Source organism: Hemiscyllium ocellatum, unplaced genomic scaffold (assembly GCF_020745735.1).
Source record: "Hemiscyllium ocellatum isolate sHemOce1 unplaced genomic scaffold, sHemOce1.pat.X.cur. scaffold_999_pat_ctg1, whole genome shotgun sequence".
Classification (NCBI taxonomy): Eukaryota; Metazoa; Chordata; class Chondrichthyes; order Orectolobiformes; family Hemiscylliidae; genus Hemiscyllium; species Hemiscyllium ocellatum.
The window spans coordinates 47,585-67,379 of record NW_026869348.1 but is presented as its reverse complement, the minus strand read 5'-3'; the positions used below and the strand labels follow the sequence as shown (position 1 = coordinate 67,379).

The 19,795-nt window shown below is 46.7% G+C and overlaps 1 protein-coding gene across 1 annotated transcript in view; it reads right to left on the bottom strand.

The window, feature by feature from the left end:
- The window catches only part of LOC132815006 (disintegrin and metalloproteinase domain-containing protein 12-like), a gene marked incomplete at its 3' end in the record, with an annotated part of 130,937 nt that overhangs the window by 74,226 nt on the left and 36,916 nt on the right, over nucleotides 1-19,795 (bottom strand). The window contains exons 4-7 of the mRNA XM_060823623.1: nucleotides 17,330-17,408; nucleotides 12,090-12,166; nucleotides 11,258-11,432; nucleotides 4,338-4,403 (exon numbers count right to left, since the gene is read on the bottom strand). Of these exons, the coding sequence (XP_060679606.1) occupies nucleotides 4,338-4,403; nucleotides 11,258-11,432; nucleotides 12,090-12,166; nucleotides 17,330-17,408 (397 nt within the window). The remainder of the gene's footprint in view (nucleotides 1-4,337; nucleotides 4,404-11,257; nucleotides 11,433-12,089; nucleotides 12,167-17,329; nucleotides 17,409-19,795) is intronic.

The window sequence follows — 19,795 nt, the reverse complement described above, 5'->3', positions numbered from 1 at the left end:
TCTGGCTCTGAGACTCAAAAGGGAAAGGGGAAGAGGAGGAGAGCGCTAGTTATAGGAGACTCTCTAGTTAGAGGGACGGACAGGCAGTTCTGTGGATATGGGCGAGACTCTCGGATGGTTTGTTGCCTCCCGGGTGCCAGGGTCCGAGACGTCTCGGACCGTGTCTTCAGAATCCTTAAGGGGGAAGGTGTGCAGCCAGAAGTCGTGGTACACATTGGCACCAACAACATAGGTAGGAAGAGGGGTGGGGAGATCATTCAAGAACTCAGGGAGTTAGGCTGGAAGCTAAAAGCTAGGACAGACAGAGTCGTCATCTCTGGGTTGTTGCCGGTGCCACGTGATAGTGAGGCAAGGAATAGGGAGAGAGTGCAGTTGAACACGTGGCTGCAAGGATGGTGTAGGAGGGAGGGCTTCAGGTATTTGGACAATTGGACTGCATTCTGGGGAAGGTGGGACCTGTACAAACAGGAAGGGTTGCCCCTGAACCAGAAGGGCACCAATATCCTGGGGGTAGGTTTGCTAGCACTCTTCGGGGGGGTTTAAACTAATTTGGCAGGGGGATGGATCCGGACTTGTAGTCCAGCAAGTAGGTTAGCTGTTTGTCAGGATGTCCAAGAATGTAGGGAGGCTGTGGAGAAGGTAGCACTGACAGGGAATACTTGCGGACACAGACATGGGCTCAAGTGTGTGTACTTCAACCCAAGGAGTATCAGCAATAAGGTGGGTGAACTTAAGGTGTGGATCGGTACTGGGACTACGATGTTGTGGCCATCACGGAAACGTGGATAGATGAGGGACAGGAATGGTTGTTGGAGGTTCCTGGTTACAGATGTTTCAGTAAGATTAGGGAGGGTGGTAAAAAAGGAGGGGGGGTGGCGTTGCTAATTAGGAATGGTATAACGGCTGCAGAAAGGCAGTTTGAGGGGGATCTGCCTTTGGAGGTAGTATGGGCTGAAGTCAGAAATAGGAAAGGTGCAGTCACCTTGTTGGGTGTTTACTATAGGCCCCTCAATAGCAGCAGAGATGTGGAGGAACAGATTGGGAAACAGATTTTGGAAAGGTGCAGAAGTCACAGGGTAGTAGTCATGGGCGATTTCAACTTCCCAAATATTGATTGGAAGCTCTTTAGATCAAAGTAGATTGGATGGAGCGGTGTTTGTGCAATGTGTCCAGGAAGCTTTTCTAACTCAGTATGTAGATTGTCCAAGGGTAGAAAATGAGGTCTGCAGATACTGGAGATCAGAGCTGAAAATGTGTTGCTGGTTAAAGCACAGCAGGTCAGGCAGCATCCAAGGTACAGGAAATTCGACGTTTCGGGCATAAGCTCGACGAAGGGGAGGCCATATTGGATTTGGTACTCGGTAATGAACCGGGACAAGTGATGGGCTTGTTAGTGGGTGAGCATTTTGGTGATGGTGACCACAATTCTGTGACTTTCACCTTGGTTATGGAGAGAGATAGGTGCGCACAACAGGGTAGATTTTACAATTGGGGGAAGGGAAATTACGATGCTGTAAGACAGGATTTGAGGAACATAAGTTGGGAGCATAGGCTGTCAGGGAAGGATGTGGTGGAAATGTGGAACTTTTTCAAGGAGCAGATACGACGTGTCCTTGATATGTATGTACCTGTCAGGCAGGAAAGAAATGGTCGTGTGAGGGAACCTTGGTTGACGAGGGAGGTTGAATGTCTTGAAAGGAGGAAGGAGGAGGCTTACATAAGGTTGAGGAAACAGGGTTCAGACAGGGCAGTGGAGGGATACAGGATAGCCAGAAGGGACCTGAAGAAAGGGATTAGAGAGCTAAGAGAGGGCATGAAAAATCCTTGGCGGATAGGATCAAGGCATTTTATGCGTATGTGAGAAACATGAGAATGACGAGAACGAGGGTAGGTCCGATCAAGGACAGTAGTGGGAGACTGTGTATTGAGTCGGAAGAGATAGGAGAGGTCTTGAATGAGTACTTTTCTTCAGTATTTACAAATGAGAGGGACCGTATTGTTGAAGAGGAGAGTGTGAAACGGACTGGTAAGCTAGAGGAGATACTTGTTAGGAAGGAAGATGTGTTGGACATTTTGAACAACTTGAGGATAGACAAGTCCCCCGGGCCTGACGGGATATATCCTAGGATTATGTGGGAAGCAAGAGAGGAAATTGCAGTACCGTTGGCAATGATCTTTTCGTCTTCACTGTCAACGGGGGTGGTACCAGGGGACTGGAGAGTGGCGAATGTTGTGCCCCTGTTCAAAAAAGGGAATAGGGATAACTCCGGGAATTACAGGCCAGTTAGTCTTACTTCTGTGGTAGGCAAAGTAATGGAAAGCGTACTGAGGGATAGGATTTATGAGTATCTGGAAAGGCACTGCTTGATTATGGACAGTCAGCACGGATTTGTGAAGGGTAGGTCTTGCCTTACAAGTCTTATTGAATTCTTTGAGGAGGTGACCAAGCATGTGGATGAGGGTAGAGCAGTGGATGTAGTGTACATGGATTTTAGTAAGGCATTTGATAAGGTTCCCCATGTTAGGCTTATGCAGAAAGTCAGGAGGCATGGGGTAGAGGGAAATTTGGCCAATTGGATAGAAAACTGGCTAACCGGTCGAAGTCAGAGAGTGGTGGTAGATGGTAAATATTCAGCCTGGAGCCCAGTTACAAGTGGAGGTCCGCAGGGATCAGTTCTGGGTCCTCTGCTGTTTGTAATTTTTATTAATGACTTGGATGAGGGAGTCGAAGGGTGGGTCAGTAAATTTGCAGATGATACGAACATTGGTGGAATTGTGGACAGTGAGGAGGGCTGTTGTCGACTGCAAAGGGACTTAGATATGATGCAGAGCTGGGCTGAGGAGTGGCAGATGGAGTTCAACCCTGTCAAGTGTGAGGTTGTCCATTTTGGAAGAACAAATAAGAATGCGGAATACAGGGTTAACGGTAGGGTTCTTAGTCAGGTGGAGGAACAGAGGGATCTTGGGGTCTATGTACATAGATCTTTGAAAGTTGCCACTCAGGTGGATAGAGCTTGTAAGAAGGCCTATGGTGTATTAGCGTTCATTAGCAGAGGGATTGAATTCAAGAGTCGTGAAGTGATGTTGCAGCTGTACAGGACTTTGGTTAGGCCACATTTGGAGTACTTTGTGCAGTTCTGGTCGCCTCACTTTAGGAAAGGTGTGGAAGCTTTGGAGAGGGTGCAGAGAAGATTTACTAGGATGTTGCCTGGAATGGAGAATAGGTCGTACGAGGATAGGTTGAGAGTTCTCGGCCTTTTCTCGTTGGAATGGCGAAGGATGAGGGGTGACTTGATAGAGGTTTATAAGATGATCAGGGAATAGATAGAGTAGACAGTCAGAAACTTTTTCCCCGGGTACAACAGAGTGTTACAAGGGGACATAAATTTAAGGTGAAGGGTGGAAGGTATAGGGGAGATGTCAGGGGTGGGTTCTTTACCCAGAGAGTGGTGGGGGCATGGAATGCGCTGCCCGTGGGAGTGGTAGAGTCAGAATCATTGGTGACCTTTAAGCGGCAATTGGATAGGTACATGGATGGGTGCTTGATCTAGGATAGATGTTCGGCACAACATCGTGGGCCGAAGGGCCTGTTCTGTACTGTATTGTTCTATGTTCTATGATTTGAAAGAAGTTCTGGGATTAATATATTAATGAATCAAAATCTACAACCTGTCCTATGTGATTAAAGACTTCACAGCAATCTCGGTTTGTTCAATACATCAAATTAGTTGTATGACATTTTAGTCTTTGATACAGGAACAGCACCCTGTCAGCTTGTATTTGAAAATGAATCTGTCTGACTAGAATCTGGTGTTGTGTGATTTTTAACCTTCTCTTGGTTGTAGTCATTCCTCCACACATGCCTGTTCTCTTATCAATGTCTCATTGTGAGTTTCATCATCTTGACTTGTATCCCTCATTTTCTGAGGGTCTGTGCTGCCTGCTGGAGCTGAGATCTTACTCTGATCAGGATGGACTGATCATGTCACTCCAAGCCAGGTTGTCCATTTCCTGCAGTGCTGTTGTTTGTTCTTTTGTTTTCTGGATCAGGTCACATGCTTCTCCTGAACTTATTACATTTTCAAACTTCAGCTGGTTGATCTTTTGTACACAATCGCATGAATAGAAATCATGGAACTTCTCCCCCGCCTCAGTCATTCCTCTGAAACATTCCTGCCTTTGAGAACCCAAGGCCACCATTACCCTAACTGACAGCTTCCATTCCTCCTTCTCCCTTCCCAGCCAAGCCCATTGTTTTGATGTGTCCTATTGACCCACCGCACACCCCCAACAGGCTTCAGCTACCCATCACTGACGTGCGCAGTGAAGACACTCACCATTTCACGATCAGCTACAAGCACCAACTCCAGGTATCTCATCTCTTGTAGCACATTCCTTTTGACCTGGCAAAGAGAAAATGTCCGTCAGTGTGACAGAGGGACACTGAGACAGGCGCCCTGGTTGGAAGGAGGATAATTACAGCTCAAGGCTCAGCACTCTTAGTACCTTCTCATTTAATACCCAGTATTTTATTGCATTCCTGGTTATATTTCTCAATTGATCAGTTACTTCCTCTCTCTCTCTCTTTCCACACATTGTCTCTTTGTTTTGTCAGTCTTTCACCGGACTCTCACCTCTTCCCTCTCTTGCTTTTATGCCTTCTTTTTCCCTCCTTTTACCTGACACCCTCCTTACACTATCTTGATCGCTTCCCCATTTCCCTTCATTAATCCCCTCTCCTCCTCCGGCGTTGACGCGTTGGTAACCATGGTTACACAGACATTACCCCACACCAGCAATGGTCCTCAATATGGAAATAACGGAGACCTTAGAGACACCCATCATTCACCATAACTCAGATCCTGAAACAATTCATATTCAAATGTCACTCCATGTGGACAGTATCCAGGTTTGAGCTGAACTTGGTGAGTAACATTCCTACCACACAACGCCCGCCAATGATCATCTCCAATGAGCAGAGCAGGTTGAAATGCATAATATGATTAAGCAGTCGGCATGGATTTGTGAAGGGAAGAAATAAAAGAACAACAACAAAGAACAAAGAATATTCACAGCCCAGGAACAGGCCCTTCGGCCCTCCAAGCCTGAGCTGATCCAATTCCGCTGTCTCAACCTGTCGGTCAATTCCTAAGCATCTGCTCCCACCTCCTCATGCATCTGTCCAGACGCATCTTAAATGAATCCACTGTGCCTGCCTCTACCACCTCTGCTGGCAACACGTTCCAAATGCCCACCACCCTCTGTGTGAGGTACTTGCCGCCTGTATCCCCCTTAAACTTTCCACCTCTCACCCTGAAAGCGTGACCTCTCGTTATTGATTCCTTCACCCTGGGAAAAAGCTTGTCTCTATCCACCCTGTCTATACCCTTCATGATTTTGTAAACCTCAATCAGGTCCCCCCTCAATCTCCTTTTTTCTAATGAAAACAAACCTAACCTACTCAATCTCTCTTCATGGCTAGCACCTTCCACACCAGGCAACATCCTCGTAAACCTTCTCTGCACCCTCTCCAAAGCTCCACATCCTTTTGGTAATGTGGCGACCAGAACTGTACACAGTATTCTAAATGCGGCTGAACCAACGTCATGTACAACTTTAATATGATCAGCCAGCTCTTATACTCAATACCCCGTCCAATGAAGGCATGAGTACCATATGCCTTCTTGACCACTCTATCCACCTGTGCAGCAACCTTCAGGGTACAATGGACCTGCACTCCCAGATCTCTCTGCTCATCAACCTTTCCCAAGACTCTTCTGTTTACTGTATCATTCGCTCGAGAATTAGACTTCCCAAAATGCATCACCTCACATTTGCCTGATTTGAACTCCATCTGCCACTTTTCTGCCCAACTCTCCAGTCTATCTATATCCTCCCGTATTCTCTGATAGTCCTTTATACTTTCTGCTACTCCACCAATCTTTGTGTCATCTGCAAACTTACTGATCATACCAACAGTGCCCTCTTCCAGATCATTTATGTATATTACAAACAGCAGTGGCCCCAGCACTGATCCCTGGGTACCATCTGGTCACCTTTCACCATTTCGAGAAACTCCCTTTAACTACTACTCTGTCTCCTGTTGCTCATCCAGTTCTTTATCCACCTGCTAGAACACCCTGCACACCATGTGATTTCACTTTCTCCATTAGTTTACCATGGGGAACCTGATCAAATGCCTTACCAAAGTCTATATATATCTATTTACTTGATCATTTCCTCAAAAAACTCTATTAAGTTGGTAAGGCATGATCTATCCCACACAAACCATATCGCCTATCACTTATTAGCCCATTTCTTTCCAAATATAAACAGATTTTATCCCTCAGTACCTTCTCCAGCAACTTTCCCACCTCTGACCTCAGGCTCACTGGTCTGTAGTTACCCGGAATATCCCTACTACCCTTCTTGTACAGGGGGACAACATGAGTAACCCTCCAGTCCTCATGCCTGACAAATTAATCAGAATTCTTTGTAACAAGCAAGATTGAGATTGGCTCTCTCTCTCTTATTCCTGATGAAGGGCTTATGCTCGAAACGTCGAATTCTCTATTCCTGAGATGCTGCCTAACCTGCTGTGCTTTGACCAGCAACACATTTGCAGCTGTGATCTCCAGCATCTGCAGACCTCATTTTTTACTTACAACAAGCAAGATTGATAAAGGGGAAATTGTGAATGTAATATATTTGGTTTTTCAGAACGTGTTTGCTAAGGTCCCAGACATTACATTTGGTTACATAATCAGACAAAAACCCAGTGTTTGGAGGCAGTATTTCAGCATTAATAGCAGATTGGTCAACTAATAGAAGACAGACAGTTGAGATAAGGGAGATATTTTCCTGGTGGCAATCTATAACTAATGGGTGACACAGTGATCAGTACCGAGACCGTAATTATTTACATTTTCTATTGATGAGTTTGATGAGGCAAATGAATGTACTGTAGCCAAATTTGAGGATGACAACAAAAATAGGTGGGAAGGCAACTGACAAGAGTAACCCAAGGAGTCTACAGCAGGATACAGATGGGTGAGGTGAGTGGGCAAACACCTGGTCGTTCGAGTATAAAGGTTCTGAGGGAGACTCACTGAACCCAAAATGTTAACTCTGATTTCTCTCCACTGATGCTGCCAGACCTGCTGAGCTTTTCCAGCAATTTCGATTTTTTTTTGTTTTTGACTTACAGCATCTACAGTTCTTTTAATTTTTATTCAGATAGAATATAATGTGGAGAAATTACAGGTTCCCCAATTTGGCAGCAACAATAGAGGAGCTGAATATTATTGAAATGGAGAAGAACCTGCAGCAAGCTGTAGAACAGAGGGATTTGGGAATTCTCATCCATGATCACAAAGCAGCTATGATACAAGGTCAACAGATAATAGAGAAGGCAAATGGAATATTGTTATTCCCAAGAGAGTGGAGTATAAAAGTAGGAAGGGTTTGCTACTATCCACATTGTGAGTACACAAGTATCTCATGGGATTATGCAGAATATCATTTGAATGTGTTTCTGCCAAGTTAATTAACTTACAATATTTGAGGTTGTAATGAGCTGTTTGTCGATGAGACTACAGATTATATTTCTACTGTCAACACCACGTAATAACATAAAGGACAAAACACCCAAAGGGTCAATACACACAGCCAATGAAGAACATCAATTCAACTGGGACAATGTTACGAAACTGGGACAGGCTCGGGAACTCCTGGAGGCCTGGTATTCACCCATTGGTTTGATTAACAAAGCTGCTGAAATAGACCCCATCTACTGACCACTGCAGCACAAAACCGGAAGCAGAACCGCCCACCACAACAGACAGAACCATATCAATTCAGAGCAGGTCACAAGAACACTACTTCATCTGGACGCTACTCAGCAGAGAGATGAAACTTTTGGAAAGGATCATAAGAGATAAGATTTATAATCATCTAGCAAGGAACAATTTGATTTCAGATAGTCAACATGGTTTTGTCAATTGCAAGTCGATTCTCACAAACCTCATTGAGATTTTGAGAAGGTGACCAAGCATGTAGATGAGGGTAGGACAGTTGACGTGGTATACATGGACTTCAGTAAAGCCTTTGATAAGGTTCCACATGGTAGGCTGTTGGAGAAAATGCAAAGGCATGAGATTGAGGGTGATTTAGCAGTTTGGATTAGAAACTGGCTTTCTGAAAGAAGGCAGTGAGTGGTGGTTGTTGGAAAATATTCAGCCTGGAATCTGGTTACTAGTGGTATGACACAAGGATCTGTTTTGGGACCACTGCTGTTTGTCATTTTTATGAATGACTTAGACGCAGGCATAGGTGGATGGATTAGTAAATTTGCAGTTGGTGGAGTAGTGGACAGTGTGGAAGAATGTTACAGGTTACAGGGGGTCTTGGATAAACTGCAGAATTGGGCTGAGAGGTGTCAAATGGAAACCAGAGAGTGGTGCTGGAAAGGCACAGCAGGTCAGGCAGCATCCGAGGAGCAGGAAAATCAACGTTTTGGGCAAAAGCCCTTCATCAGGAATACAGGCATGAAGCATCCGGAGTGAAGGGATAAATGAGAGGGAATGGGGCTGGGGAGAAGGAAGCCTGGAGTACAATAGGCGGATGATGGTGACGGTAAAGGTGATAGGTCAGAGAGGAGGGTAGAGCGGATAAGGTGGGAAGGAAAATTGGCAGATATGACAGTTCATGAGGCTGGTGCTGAGCCAGAAGGTTGGAACTGGGTGACTATGTCTGCCATTGATGCATGACAACACAGTGCTGGCCTGAGGCACACGACTCCTTAGTGTTGGTGAACTGGGCCATATGAAGAACCTATACAAGTCTGCCACTATCACCATCGAATTAATTCGTAAGTATGTCGAAGACTGCATGCCAAAGTTAACGTGAATATTCTCCAAGTGGAAACCATGGATGAACCTGGAGATCTGCTCCTTATTGAAGTCCAGGTTCAAGTCAGGCAACCCTGACCTCTAAGAAAATCCAGGTACCACCTTTGTAAGGCCATCAGAGACACCAAGAGGCAATACAAACTTAAGACCTAGACCAACCACATGGATAACTCCAGTTTGTGACAAACCTTACATGACTTAATGGGCTACAAAGCGAAGTCATACAGAATTGCACATTTCCACCCAATGAGCTCAGGGTATTCTCTACTTGTTTTGAACAGGTCATTGAAACAATGTCACTTATCCGAATAGTTCTTAGTCACCTCCACAGGTGCAGGATCAGCCTTCTTGACAGCGAACCCACAGGAAGTGACTGGCCCAGGTAGGGTCCCTGGCCATGTACTCAGATCCTGTGTGGACCCTGGCCAGAGCATTGGCAGACATCTTTAACCTCCCCTGGCCACAATCTGAAGTTCTCACCTATTTCAAAAAGACCACTATCATCCCCGTGTCAAAGAAAAATCATGTAGCCTCAATAGCCACCAGCTGCTGGCCTCTGACCTCCATTATTATGAAGTATTTTGGGAGGTTAGTCATGGCTCATGCCAACTCCAGCCAACCAAACTGCCTTAACTCTTTGAAAATTGTCATCGAACACAACAGGTCCACAGTAGATGCCATCTCCCGAGCCCGACACTCATCCTGGAACATCGAGATTACAAGGATATCTACGTCAGGCTTACTGACTACAGCACAGACTTTAATACCATAATTCCACACAAATCCATCTCTAAACTCCAAGAGCTAGGTCTTGGCTGACTCTCTGCAACGAGATCCTCAATTTCTTGGCACAAAGACCACAATCATTAAGAACATGTCAATACCTCCCCCTTCAAAATACTCCTCAACATTGGGCTATGTACTCAGCTCCCTACTCCTGCTCCTTACAATGACAACTGTACACCCACATTGCACATCAACTCCATTTATAAGTTTGTTGACAATATAACCATTGTAGACCAGATCTCAAACAACAACAAGACAAAGTACAGTGCTTAGTGGCCTGGTGAAATACAACAAGCTCTCCTGCAAAGTCAGCAAAATGAAGGAGCTGGTCATTGTCTTCAGGAAGTGGAGTGGAGGCTATACCCCTGTCTGCATCAGTAGTGCTGTGGTGGAGATAGCCAATGGTGTCAAGATCCTGGGCGTGATATCACCAACAATTTGTCCTGGTCCACTCACGTCAATGTGACGGTCAAGAAAGCACAACAACAATGCTACTTCCTCAGGAGGCGAAGGAGAGCCATTATGACCACAAGGACTCTTAACCATTTTTATAGATGCCCCATAAAAAACCTTTCTATCCAGATGCATCACTCTGTCATTTGGAAACTACCCAAGACCACAAGGAACTGCAGAGGGTTGTGAACGCAGCCTAGCCCATCCCACAAACCAGCCTCCCATCCATTGACTCCGTCTACATTTCCCACTGTGTCAGGAAAGCAACCACTCCAATCAAAGATTAATCCTACCCCAGTCATACACCCTCCCACCCTCCTCCGTCAGGCAGAAGACATAAACATTTGAACACATGTACGAACAGATTCAAGACCAGCTTCTTCCTTGCTGCTTTCAAACTTTGAACAGACATCTCAAGTGTTATTTCTGATCTCTCTCTCTCTGCACCTTCCCTGCGGCTGTAACACTGTATTCTGCTACCCTGATACACTTTGTACAGCATAATCTGCCTGGATAGAATGTAAAACAACACTTTCCACTATATCTCCGTACAACAATAAATCAATCAATCTAATCTAAATGCCCAATTTATCCCCTTGTTGAAGCATGGCACTTTATCATTGGCACATTTTGCTGTATTGAGTGAAAAATATTTACCTTGAGCTGAATGATCACTGTTGTAAAAATCTCACCCTGTAGCTTGAATTTTTAGCAATAAGCACATTTTTGTAATCAACGATGGAAAGAAAGTTGAAATAACAGTGAAAAGATGGGGCAGATGGATGGGAACGGATTGTTCCCAGTCACCGACAGTCGGGAACAAAAAGTCAAAGAGAAAACAATCAAATGGAAGGGCTTTAGAACAGGAGACTTGCATTATAGAAAGAAGTGAGAAACCATGGATTCAACACTGGAGTCAGTGTTGAAGACATAAACTCCATCAATATCAAGTTTAAACAGGTGAGGGGGAGTTAGAAGGAAGAGGGGAAGGTGCTGAGTAAAGGAACTCTCCATGAGCTGATTGAGCTGAAGGCTGTGTCTGCAGATAGCAAATTCTATGGGGCACCTTCCTTTTTGTTGGTCAGTCAGTTACAGTGCTCATTACTCACCCTCTGAGAGCGCTGGAGGTGATCAGTCAGGGGTAATCCAGGAGATGGAGTTCCAACTCCACAGCGACTCGGTACTGGCAGGACATCTTCAGCTCTGTATAACAAATGACGACCATCTGCATCTCCAACAACAGGTTCAATGACATATGTTCGATTACTGAACACAATCACAGCACTGCAGAAAAGAATGAGATAGAAGGGACACAGCTGGACAGAAAATATTGCTTGTAACCTTCAACCTGCGAATTAATCATATCCCAGTACAGTTACACAGTGAGTGACCCTCACCCTGCTGTATAAAGCCATCCCAGTACAGTTACACAATGAGTGACCCTCACCCTACTGAATAAACACACCCCAGTGCAGTTACACAGTGAGAGACCCTCACCCTGCTGTATAAACACATCCCAGTACAGTGACACAGTGAGTGACCCTCACCCTGTTGAATAAACACATCCCAGTACAGTTACAAAGTGAGAGACCCTCACCCTGCTGTATAAACACATCCCAGTACAGTTACAAAGTGAGTGACCCTTACCCTGCTGTATAAACACATCCCAGTACAGTTACATAGTGAGTGACCCTTACCCTGCTGTATAAACACATCCCAGTACAGTTACACAGTGAGTGACCCTCACCCTGCTGTATAAACACACCCCAGTACAGTTACACAGTGAGTGACCCTTACCCTACTGAATAAACACACCCCAGTACAGTTACACAGTGAGTGCACCTGCCGAGGTAACACTTTACTGGCTCAAACATTCATTTTTCAAATTCAAGTTTCACAAGAATGTGCAAAAGCATGAAAATAAATTGTCAGTTTCTTTACCTGAGTCCTGAGCAGGTACTTGCAGAGACTTGTGTTCCAGGGAATTTTCTCACAGATCCCGCATAGTAACAGCGATACTGTAGGAAGATGGTCACAACTCAAGCACTATCAACATCCTGGGGATTATCATTGACCAGAATCTCAAATGGACTTACCACATAAATGCAGTGGATCCAAGTGGAGGTCAGAGGTTAGGAATACTCTGGTGAATTCCCCACAAATTAGAGGTACGAGTATGGCAGGAGATTGGGGAGACATGCAGGAGCAATAGGGTTGTCAGAGTGGCTTCCCAACAAACACTGGGACTGCCAGAGTGTTACGGGCTAAGATGGGGTGGAATTTGTGAAGTGAGTTCAGGATCATTCCCTCGAGCAATATTCAAAGGATCCTACTCAGCAAGGGGAAAAATGTGACCTATACTTGGGAAATCGGGCAGGACAAATGACTGAGGTGACAGTGGGGGGAACTAGTGACCACAGTTTTAAAACAGATTAGATTAATTACAGTGTGGAAACAGGCCCTTCGGCCCAACAAGTCCACACCGACCTGCAACCCACCCAGACCCATTCCCTACATTTACCCCTTCACCTAACACTACGGACAATTTAGCACGACCAATTCACCTAACCTGCACATTATTGGACTATGGGAGGAAACCCACGCAGACATGGGGAGAATGTACAAACTCCACACAGACAGTTGCCTGAGGCGGGAATTGAACCCGGGTCTCTGGCGCTGTGAGGCAGCAGTGCTAACCACCATGCCACCGACAAAGTCGTTATGGAGAGGAACAAAACTGGTCCACAGGTTCAAGTTCTAAACTGGGGGAAGGTGAATATTGATGGAATTAGACAGGAGCTTGCAGGGTCTGGTCAGAGCAGATTGTTTGCAGGCAGAGGGACCTCCAGCAAGAGAAAGAGGCCTTTAAAAGGGAGATAGATAGAGTTCAAGGTCTGTATGTTCTTGTGAGGGTGAAGGGCAGGGTCAGCTGGAACAGGGAACCCTGGATAACAAGAGATATTGAGGCCCTGACCAGAAAATAGAAGCAAGTGCGGCTCAGGTTCAGGCAGCTGGGATCAAGGGAATCCCTGGAAGTAGACAGGGAACACATGAGTTTACTGCAGAAGGAAATCAGGAGGGCGAAAAGAGAGTATGAGATAGATAGGGTGAATCCAAAGAGGTTATTTAATTATATTAAAGGAAGAAGAATACCTAGAGATTGAATAGGACCCCCCCCCCCCCCAAGGACCAAAGTGAATATGTACATGTGGAACTGTAGGAGATGGGTGAGGTCCTCAATGATTATCTCTCCTCTGTGTTTACCGTGGAGAAAGCCATGAGGACCTGGGAACTTGGGGAAGTTTGTGATGATATTTTGGGGCCAGTCCATATCACAGTAGAGGTGGTGTTGGATGTATTACACTGTATAAAGGTGGATAATTCTCCTGGTCCTGACCAGATATATCCAAGAACCCCGTCAGAGGCTGGAGAAGACATTGCCAGGGCCCTGGCTGATATATTTGCATCATCGTTAGCCACGGGTGAGGTCCCGGAAGACTGGAGGGTCGTGAATGTTGTGCCTTTACTCAAGAAGGGCTGCAAAGGAGACCCTGGGAACGATAGAGCAGTAAGCCGAACATCTGTGGGAGGGAAGTTACTTCAGGAGAATCTGAGGGATAAGATACACATGACTTTAGAAAGATTGCGTATTGAATCATAGAATCCCTACAGATTGGATTCAGGCCATTTGCCCCAACAAGTCCACACCAACCCTCCAAAGAGTAACCACCCTGAACCATTCCCCTGCCCTATTGCTCTACATTTACCCCTGATGAATGCACCTAACCTACACATCCCTAAACACGATGGGTAATTTAGCTTGGCCAATTCACCTGGCTTGCACATCTTTGGACTGTGGGAGGAAACCGGAGCACCCGGAAGAAACCCACACAGACACGGGGAGAATGTGCAAACTCCACACAGACAATCACCTGAGGCAGGAATTGAACTGGGACCTTGGTGCTGTGAGGCAGCAGTGCTAACCACTGTGCCACCGTGCTCAGCCTGGCTTAGGAAAGGTCAGCATGGCTTTGTGCATGGGAGATCATACCTCACAAATTTACTCAAATTCTGTGATGAAGTGACCGGGAAGGTGATGAAGGCAGGGCAGTAAATGGAGTCTGTATGGAGATCAGTGCAGCCTTTGATAAGCTTTGCAAGGAATCCAGGGGAAGCTGACAAATTGGACACACAATTGGCTTGATGGTAGGAAGCAGGGGGTAATAGTGGAATGCTGCTTGTCAGACTGGAGGTGTGTGACTAGGGCAGTGCCTCAGGGGTCGGTGCTGGACCCACTATCTCAGTGATTTCGATGGGAATATACAAGGCATGGTTAGTAAGTTTGCAGATGATACTAAAATACGTGGTAGCGTGGACAGTGAGGAAGGTTCTCAGAAATTGCAGCAGGACCTTGATCAGCTGAGGAGGTGGGCCAAGAAATGGCAAATGGAGTTTAATCTAGACAAGTGTGAGGTCTGGCATTTTGGAAAGTCAAATCAAGGCAGAAGTTTCATGGAGAATGGTTGGGCCTTAAGGGGTGTAGTGGAACAGAGGCACCTTGGAGTTCAGGTGCACGGTTCTCTGAGAGTGGAATCCCAGGGAGACAGGGCTTTTGGCATACTGGCCTTCATCAGTCAGGGCATTGAGTGTAGAAGTTGGGGAGGTATGTTGCAGTTATACGGGACGTTGGTGAGGCTGCACTTGGGTATTGTGCTCAGTTTTCATCACCTTGCTATAGGAAGGATGTTATTAAACTGGAAAGAGTGCAGAAGACATTTACAAGGATGCTGCCTGGACTCAAGGGTCTGAGTTACAGGGAGAGCTTGGACAAACTAGGACTTTTTTCTGCAGAATGTAGGAGATTGAGGGGGGAACCTTCCAGAAGTGTATCAGGTCATGAAAGTGATGGATCGGGTGAATACACTCAGCCTCTTTCCCAGGGTTGGGGAATTGGGGACTAGAGGGCATCAGGTTAAGGTGAGAGGGGAAAGAATAAAAGGGAACCTGAGGGGAAACGTTTTTACACAGAGGGTGGTACACACGGGGAATGAGCTGCCAGTGGGTAGGTGGGTACATTAACAACATTTAAAAGGCATTTGGACAAATCCATGGATAGGAAAGGGTTAGAAGGATATGGGCCAAGTGCAGGGAGATGGGGTTAGTGTGGATGGATATTTTGGTTAGCGTGGAGCAGTTTGGGTCAAAGGGCCTCTCTCTGTGCTGTAGGACTCCATGGCCTCCTGACTTCCCAAAGCCTGTCCACCATCGACAAGGCACAAGTCAGGAATGTGATGGAATACTCCACGTGGAAGGATAAGGGTGGCAGAGAGATCTCCACCAAGCCACTCACCGTTCTGATTTGTATATATATCGCTGTTCCTTCACTGTCACTGAGTCAGAATCCTGGAATTCCCTCCCTCAGGGCATTGTGAGTCAACCCACAGCACATGGACTGCAGTGGGTCAAGAAGGCAGCTCACCCCCCACCTTCTCAAGGGCAAATAGGGATGGGCATTAAATGCTGGGCCCAGCCAATGACACCCACTTCCCACAAATGGATAAATAAATAGAAATATAAAACATCTCAGTATTATATCTCCTGAGACTAACATGATCACAAGCGATCACACTACCCACAGTTCAGCTGTGTGTTAAATGGACCATACCATCAGCTGAAGTAAAGACTCTGACCACAGAGTGTGGAGTTGGAATCTCACTGTCCCATGGAGACGAGCTTGTGATGCATGTAGGAGCAAGTTACTGCAGATGCTGGATTCTGTACTGAAACCAACAAATGCTGGAGATCACAACGGGTCAGGCAGCATCCATGGAGGGAGAGCAAAACAACATTTTGAGTGTAGCTGGCTTTGATTCAGAGCTGAAGTGAAGTACGCTCCAGTTGAGGGTGTGGATGGGAGGGTACTGGGGTGGAGAGTGCTGGGGAAGAAAAATTGTTGAAAGTACAGATGAAGTGATTGGGATGTGAGCATGGAAGAACAATGGTGTGTCTAATTGCCAGAATTGCAAGGACAGACAGTCTCACTGGAGTGTGGGAAGGGAGGAAGAACATGGTGACAGAGACTGTAACAAGTAAAGCTAATGGAAAGGGAAGAAACAGGAGCTGAATCACAATTTGAAGGTGTTTAACACATAATGAAATCCAGAGGATGTAACGTAGTCTTAAGATGAGATGTCGCTCCTTCAGTTTGCATTGGAGCACTGCAGCAAGCGGAGGACAGACAAGTGGGTAAGCGAGCAGGACACTGTGTTAAAATTACTGGCTACGGGAAGATCAGGGTCCTGCTTGTACACAGACCAGAAAAGTAACACAAATGGTCACCCAGTCTGTGTGTGGCTTCTCCAATGGCTGCAGTGAATACAAAGACAAGGTTGGAGGAGGTACAGGTAGAATGCAGCTTCACCTGGAATGACTGGGATGGTGATCAGGGAGGAGGTGAAGGGGCAGCTGTTACACATTCTGTGGTTACATCGGAAGGGGGGATGGTGTTTTTTTTTAAGATTAGATTACTTACAGTGTGGAAACAGGCCTTTCGGCCCAACAAGTCCACACCGACCCGCCGAAGCGCAACCCACCCATACCCCTACATTTACCCCTTACCTAACACTACGGGCAATTTAGCATGGCCAATTCACCTGACCCGCACATCTTTGGACTGTGGGAGGAAACCGGAGCACCCGGAGGAAACCCACGCAGACACGGGGAGAAAGTACAAACTCCACACAGTCAGTCGCCTGAGGCAGGAATTGAACCCAGGTCTCTGGCGCTGTGAGGCAGCAGTGCTAACCATTGCGCCACCATGCTGGTGGTCAATAAATGGACTTGGGTGTCCCAAAGGGAACAATCCTTGAAAAACACAGACAGTAGGAGTGAGGGGAATATGTGTTTGGTTTTTGCTCTGGAGTTGTCTGAAATGGCGGAGAATGTGAAGGCTGGTGCAGTGAAAAGTGAGGATGTGAGGGACTGAATCATGCTGTTATGAGTGATGAGAAGGGGCAAGGGCTGAAGCACAGGTAGGTCAGATATGGTTGAGGGACCTGTCAACCACTGTGGTGGAGAGGGGAATGCCATAGTTCTGGAAGAAGCAAGCTATGCCAGCAGCACTGTTTTGGAAGGTGTCTGAAAATCTCTGAATTCAGCCTCTGCCTGAAGAGATAACTCACCATTTCAGTGTCTGTCTCTGTTACCAAAGTCCCATTGGAATCATAGTGCGATACCTGGAAGTGTGCAGGAAAGAGGAGTCTAGGAAAAAACAGAGAGTGAATGGCAGAGGCACTACACACTCCTCTGTCCATGGAGGATACACACTGTCTGACACTGTCAATGAGATATCAAAAGAGAGCCAGTTCAGCAATGTTAGGAAGGAACTAGACTGAATTTGTACATCATTTTGGACCTCGTGCTTGACCAGAAGCAGGTTAACAAGAGACCCAATCGCAGTGCTGTCAAAGTACAATAATGGATCCTTCAATCACTCCAGAACCTGCTCAGCTCTGTCCGTTTACCTCAGTCTATTTGACTAGAGGAACCATCACAGGTGCTGAAAAACACTCAGCTTCCAACTCCTCACTTCCCAACTAGAGTCCTCAGGTATGCTCAGCCCAGCTCACATGACTGGCTGACCACATTTTTATCTTCAGAAGGAACTGCCAAGACATTCATGAGGTCAGCCAGGTTGGCCACTGAAACTACATTTCCTGATTGAGGTTGTTAAGCTGGTCCAATCAGGGAGTCCTGGCTGACAGATATAAACAGGAGATTCAGCACCCCCTCAGTTTAGGGGACCTGACTCTGTGCTGGCTGGTGTTATAGTCAGTATGTTACTGTTCCTTCCTTTTTTCTGGAAGGGGAAACCTGATTCCTGAACTGGCTGAACTACTTAGCCAGTTTGTTAACTGGTATTCCTCTTAGTGAGGACTGATTGTTAAACTCCTGATGCACAGAATGTGTTTCAGTTGTAACTCAGTTCTCATTAGGGGATTGTTGATTCAGTGGCTGGTTCCAGCCTGTGTTACTCTTTTCTCTTCCTACACTCCTTTTTTTTGAGAAAAGGACAATGTTACTTTTATGGTAGGGCTTAGCCCTTGGACTCTAGTTTTCTTTGCTTTTTGTATGTATTTTCACTTTTTAATTGGTGATTGGACTGAGCCCTGTGGAAGACATACATTTGACCAGAGGAGCTGTTCCTGTGGGGAGGCCTAGCCCTGGGACTGGGCCTCCTGAAGATTGAACACTGTGTGCTGGGAGGTGAGCAGTTGCTGTATCCTGGAGTTTGGGAGAACACCTTTCCCTCAAGAGTGGACCAAACTGCTGTGAGTTAACTGCACCTGTACTATGTACTGTTCCTGTGAGTGGGCCTGGCTCTCCAAGGCTGGGCCAGGACTCTATGGAGACTGAACACCTGTGTGCTGTGGGATGTTCATCTGCTGCCTTCAGGAGTGGACTCTGCCCTTGGTTGTGGACTCTGTTTTTAGTAATGGACTCTGCAGGTTGGAATGGACTCTATTTCTGACCACGCATGTCGTATACTGGAGTGGACTCTTTCTGGCAATGGATTTTATATCTTGAAGACTCTATGTATGGATTTGAACTGTGTACCAGAAAGGACTCTGTTTTTTTAATTGTGGTGTTTCCTGTAACTATCACCTGCACTGTCTTGTGTCCCTGGGTCTGGCAGGCCTTGTCATGAGTTGGGAGGCTCATGCGTCACCCTGAAAGCTGTCACCCTGAGAGCTGGAAGGTGGGTAGGCCATCCTGCAAACCTGAAGGTTGGTAGGCTGTCCTGAAAGCCAGAGGGTGAGTAGGCCACCCTGGTGCCAGTCACCCTGAGAGCCAGATGGTGAGTAGGCTGTTCTGAGCGCTGTCGTCCCGATAAGGGGTAATCGGGACGGGCTGTCCTAGAGGTGGTCGAAAGGTGTCAGAACAGCTGAGAGCCAGAAGGCGTGTAGGGGCGGCTGAGATCCGGAAGGCTTGTGGGCTACCCTACACGCTGTCGTCCCAGGGAAGGGGACGGGCTGCCCTAGAGGTGGTTGAAAGGTGTGCTAGGATAGCCCACTAGTCAGAGGCGCAACAGGGTGGGTGAGAGCCCAATGGTATACAGGGGCAGACCGAGAGCCAGAAGGTGGGTAGCCGTCCTCAGCGCTGTCACCCCGGGCAGGTACCGGGGCGGGCTGCCCCAGAGGTGGTCGAAAGGTGCAGAGGGTGGTTAGTGAAGCCGGAAGGTGGGTAGGCCGTCCAAACCGCTGTCACCCCAGGCGGGTACCGGGGCGGGCTGTCCTAGAGGTGGTCGAAAGGTGTGTGAGGGCGGACCGAGAACTGGAAGGGGCACGGGGTGGACCGAGAGCCAGAAGGTGGGTAGGGGCGGGCTGCCTTAGAGTGGTCGAAAGGTGGGAAGGGTGGGGGCTTGCTGGGTCTGTATTGTGTGCACTTCTGTATGTAACTATATTGTTTAATGTACAAATGTCATTGTCACTGTCTTGTTAAATGTGGAACTGGGATTTGAGGTTTGTCCTCATCTCCCTGTAAAATGGTCAAACGGTAGGGTTTGGGGCCTAGCTTTGCTGCTGCTCCTCCCTTGTAAAATTGCTGTCTCTTGTACAGCTGTAAATGTTTGTTGTAAACTGTTTTGT